This window comes from Alosa alosa, chromosome 3 (assembly GCF_017589495.1).
Source record: "Alosa alosa isolate M-15738 ecotype Scorff River chromosome 3, AALO_Geno_1.1, whole genome shotgun sequence".
Lineage (NCBI taxonomy): Eukaryota > Metazoa > Chordata > Actinopteri > Clupeiformes > Clupeidae > Alosa > Alosa alosa.
Genome location: NC_063191.1, coordinates 10,456,553 through 10,462,015, shown reverse-complemented (window position 1 = coordinate 10,462,015; position 5,463 = coordinate 10,456,553). Strand labels below are relative to the sequence as shown.

General features: G+C 42.8%; 1 protein-coding gene across 3 annotated transcripts in view; it reads left to right on the top strand.

Moving 5' to 3' along the window:
- LOC125291944 (target of Nesh-SH3-like) overlaps positions 1-5,285 on the top strand; it is a 39,777-nt gene extending 34,492 nt beyond the window's left edge. For all 3 annotated transcript variants that reach the window (XM_048238960.1, XM_048238959.1, XM_048238958.1), the window contains 5 exons: positions 124-203; positions 2,004-2,030; positions 2,449-2,607; positions 3,355-3,477; positions 4,077-5,285. In XM_048238960.1, coding sequence (XP_048094917.1) covers positions 124-203; positions 2,004-2,030; positions 2,449-2,607; positions 3,355-3,477; positions 4,077-4,192 — 505 coding nt within the window. In that variant the 3' untranslated portion in view covers positions 4,193-5,285. The remainder of the gene's footprint in view (positions 1-123; positions 204-2,003; positions 2,031-2,448; positions 2,608-3,354; positions 3,478-4,076) is intronic.
- The last annotated feature ends 178 nt before the right edge of the window (positions 5,286-5,463 follow it).

The window sequence follows — 5,463 nt, the reverse complement described above, 5'->3', positions numbered from 1 at the left end:
CTTTTATTTGTAAACACTTTTATTTTGTGTTTTTTATCTGTTTGGTGATTTAAAAAGAAAGAATAAAAGTTCCAGCCCCTCTGCCATGACCTCTGACCTGTGTGGTGCTTCCGATCTCCTCAGGTACGAGTTCACAGTGACGCCCAAGAATGAGCTGGGCGTCGGCCCCTCAACTGAGCCAGTCACCTTCAGCACAGAGTCAGGTAAGGAACAGAGCCTGCATGGCTTTAAAGCAACACCAAAGAGTTTTTTGTACCTTAAAATAATGTTTCCAAAATCGTTTCAGTGGTTCATCAACATGTAACAGGGTGAACGGCACTTCTGCATTCGCTTCGCAGCCCTCTATCGGCTATAACCGCACTATGTAAGTTTGCCAGATCGGGTAGCGTATCTGTAGTTCGATGGAATGAGACATAAGAAACTACAAATTTGACTTGCGTTTGATGTCGCAATACATCGTACTTTCATAAATCATGCAACATATTCTACCTTGTCTGTGGACATTGTTATTTGCAAAGCCGGTGCTGGATAAACAAATAGCGTGTGTGTGACAGAGGTAAAGTTCTTTGGTGTTGCTTTAAGTCACTAACAGTTTCTCCTCATATAGAACCAACATGGCTTCTACTTTCTCAAAGATTCCACCTCCATAGAGCCAATATGGCTTCTGTTCTCTCAGGCTATATACAGTAAAACGTGCGCACAATTTAGTAAAGCGTGTGCATGATTTATTAAATTGAGAGCACAATTCAGTAAAATGAGCGCACTATTTAGTAAAACGTGCACACGATTTAGTAAAATGAGCACACAATATACTAAATTGTGCAGACAATCTAGTAAAATGAGACCACAATATAGTAAAATGAGCGCACATTCTCTGGATACACAAAAAATATCTTGCAGTGACACCTCCTGGGCTCTGTACAAAATAAAAGACAAAAGGTAGAATAATTTAAAGACAGCAGGTTTTACTAACAGGTTTTTCTTCTGAGACTGGAGGGGTTGCGAAGGTGTAAACCTCACTCTCCGACGCCTCAAGAGTGCTGCTGGCATGAAAGCTAGTAGCCTGGACTTTTAGTTCGATTGTCATCACGCTTGACCCCCGATCCGAGGTGTTGCTGTTTCGCTGGTTCGAGTCCGGGTGTGTGCAGGGCTGAACCGCACAGGTTCAACACAACGCAGGTGTTTCACTGACAGGCTGAGAAGGCATCGATCACTTTCCTGAGCCCGCCCCCAGGGCCATAATTAGTCATGACTGATGCTGTCTCATTCTCTTTCAATACTTTGCTTAATGAAGTGATTCATTCTGAAGTAAACTTTTCTTTAGAAGAGAGACGTAGTCCTGGTTCACACAGCCAATGATGTTACAACACAAATTACTTTTATAATGTTTATTAAAGTAAATAATCTAAATAAGTAAAATTAAGTAAACAAATCAACACATTCATACATTTACATTTATTCATTTAGCAGTAAATCCAAAGCGACATAAAGAAATGAGGACTGTCCTCCATTGGCAGCCCTCTGAAGTGTAATGTTAAAAGTATAATGTAGAATATAGCTTAGCCAAGTTGTGGTTGTGATTAGCAACTGCAGCTAGCAGCAGCTCCCTTTAATAGTTTTAACCTCTGTAGCTTGGCCTCCCCTAAACATGCGGTTGTGGTGTATGTGTGAGAGTGTGTAATTGGGGAGTATTTAAGAGCTAGTAGGGCGTGAGATGAGAGCGTGTGCTTATGTGTTTGATTAGAACGGTTCTCCGCGGATGAAATCGCAAGCGTGAGTGTAATTAGCCTGGTGCTACGCTAATGGATTCAACGTGGCCTTGGCTTTAGTAACCTTGGCAACCACTCACCCAGGGCTGGGTGAAGGAGACAATGGAGTCCTGTTAGCTTGCCAGAACCTTGTATAACACACACACACACACCAGCTGTGAAAAGGGTGGAATTGAGTTGACAGTAAACTAATAGCTCTTTAATAATGGCCCCTACTCCTCCTCTCCTCTCTAGCGGATCCTCGTGTAGCGGAGGTCACAGGTGAGTTTCATTACTCATATATCACAGGTGCCGAAAGGTGTGAGATTGTGTGTGTGTGTGTGCACGAACGCAAGGGTGGGAGAGAGAGAGTGAGATCAAGAGTCCTCTGAAGAGTAAAACCAAAACACACTTCACTCAAGTTCACTCAATGTATCATCCAATCTGTTACAATCCAGTGATTAGATGAGTCTTTATCTCCCTCACACACACACATGCATGCACACACACATACACATACACACAGCAAAAACACCACAATGTGATTAGATGAGTCCTTCTCTCTCACACACAAACACACACACACACACACACAAACAGCACACTGCCATGATAGCCTACACTGCATGACTTCACATGATGGATCCCCTGTTGGAGGATCCGATCTCCCTGACGTCCGTCTTTGTGTGACCGCCCGCAGGCAAGCGCGCCATCTGGTCCACGTTCCCCTTCAAGCTGGACATGAGCTCGGAGTGCAATGGACCGCAGTACATCAAGCGGACCTGGTACCGCAAGTTCGTGGGCATCCAGCTCTGCAACTCGCTGCGCTACAAGATCTACCTGAGCGACTCCCTCAGGGGTCAGTCAGTCACTGTCCTGTCCACTCATCTAGCATTGTCCATCTTCTCTCGCTCTCTCTCTCTCTATATATATATATATATAGATAGATAGATAGATAGATAGATAGATAGATACTGCTCAAAAAAATTATACGCTGGATCGGTACTCTGACACTGTTTGACTCTGAGCACAAGTAAAACTTTTGATGAGAGTGTTTCATTTTGCAAGAACTGTCAGACATTCTGTGAATGTAGTTTGAGAATGGAGAAAAGGGTGGAAGGTTTCAAAACAATTGTGGAAAACTGTAAGTGTTCCCTTAATTTTTTGAGCATATATATATATAAAAATTATATTCCAATAAATATATCGCCCACCATCTGTTCTTTTCGCTAAGGGATCATATTTATCAACCCATTTCATCATAACTCTTAACTTCTCCTTCCTCTTTTTCTGGAGCTACACAAGGCAGACATCCATTTATTCAGCTGTAACAATCAGCCAATCAATCAATCAATCTCATCTCCTCAGCCACCATGGTTACAACTTTGTGCATCCCATAATGAAGACTCCATTTATCCACATTATGTGGGCAGGATGATGAACTTGCAGTAATTGCAGACAGAATTGACAGAAATCTTTCACAGATGACAAAGCGTTAATCACAATACAGAACACAGAATGATGTGACCCTTCTATGAGTGAACTTGCATAAATGCACATAGTAAAATCATGTATTTTGTGTGCGTGTGTGTGTGTGTGTGTGTAGGGCCGTTCTACCACATCGGGGACCAGTCAGGTCATGGGGAGGATCATTGTCAGTTTGTCGACTCTTTCCTGGATGGACGCACAGGCAGCTCTACACCATTCAACAAGCTCCCCGAAACAGAAGGTATACACACTCACTCACGCACGCACGCACGCACGCACACACAGGCACCTCCGTACCACTTGAGTATGTTCTTCAACTGTCGGGTCAAAATTGACGTGTGAGACCATCTTTGAACCATTTTTACGAAAATATGAACAAAAGCAATCTTTTTTCTGATATTAAGGACACACTAGGAAAAGTCACTGCATTTCAAGTTAAAAACATTATCTCGGGGGGTCCTATGCTCTTCAAAATAGTCATGGGTCAATTTTTTTTAACCCTCACAACAACACAAGGGTTTAATCATCCCAGGAAGTGCAAGGTTACACACACACAGCCATTCCACTCAACCATCAGTTTAAAACACAAGGAAGATATCATATACATACTTAGGAAATATATTGTAAATACACAAACACACACCCACCCACAACCATAGCAGTCAACCATCAGGTCAAAACACGCACACACACACCATCTCCTTCCTCTTCAACCAGTTGACGGAAGTGACACACGGTGTGACGCGGTTATTATCTATTCCCTGACTCTTCTGACTCCTGAGCTTCACCTGTGTGTGTGTGTGTGTGTGTGTGTTGTGTGTGTGTGTGTGTGTGTTGCAGGTTTCTACAGGGCCATGCGCCAAGAACCAGTGGAATTTGGAACCATCGGTGGAAATTCCCACATTAACTACGTCTCCTGGTATGAGTGCGGAGTAGCTATCCCTGGCAAGTGGTAGGACCCCCGCCCCCAACGCTGGCTGGCTGTCCACAGATCTGCCCGAGTGTAGTAGCGAGCCGTCCAGACAGACTGCCTGATCTGAAGTGCCAAGAGAATCCTGCCGCTCTGGAGGCCGGACAGTAGAGTGCAGCCTTCTCTTGAGCATGTGTGTAAAATATATCTGTAAACACACACACACACCCACCCACACACACTACTCCTAAGCATATGTGTAAAATATATCTGTAATCACACACACAGCCTACTCCTGAGAACGTGTGTAAAATATATCTGTAATCTTCAAGAGTTAGTGACTAACAGCAACAAGAGCGCGCACATACACACACACAGACTACACAGACACAGTTAGGGAGAGCGATAAAACACAGACTGGGAGGTTTGTCAGATGTGGTCAGATCAGGTGCTCTTATTTATGAAACATATCAGTACACAGTACACACACACCTCCAGCCACTTAACTAATAAATAATTTTCAAAATCAAGGCACAAACCATATGTATGGTCATCATATCACACAGAGTATAGATCCCAGCTTTGCCAAACAGCAACACAAACACACACACACGTACCATTACAGCTTTGCTGAACATGATAAGGGGTCCAGGTGGTCTCTGCATAAATACACACACACAGACATATTTATTCTGTATGTATATGATGTAATAGAGCTTATTTAACTCAGAGAGGCGTATGACCTTGCTATCATATCAGGATGGGATCATTGAGTGTCTGGAAGTCTGGTTTGAGTGAATGAGTGTGTGTGCACATATCTTTGTAATAACAAGTCTGTTTGTGTATTTTGATGACAGAGATTGTGTGTGTTGCGTGAAGCGTGTGTGTGTGTGGTTGTGTGCGGAGTATAAGAAAGTGGTTTTCTGTTTGTGGTGGTGACAGCGTGTCTGTTGGCTTTCCGTCAGCTGGGTTTACAGAAACAGAAAGCCATCTGCCCTCAAGTTTACAAACGAAGGATTTTATTATACGAGAATTTGTAGGGAGAAACTCCCCGACTATACAGAGCATAATTTTATTTTTGACATGTATGTGACCTATTATGTAATATTTTCTGTAATAAAAGTGTAAATTAAACTGTTTGTGTGGATTATACGAGTGAAGAGTGGCCACGAGAAACAGTTACTGCATTTTCAGGGTTTATAAAAATCCAGTGACTTTTCAAGATGTTAACTTGCTACAAACACAGTCTTTCAGCTACTACTACCACACACACACACACACACACATACACATCATTGACTGTAATCAGTAGAAAGG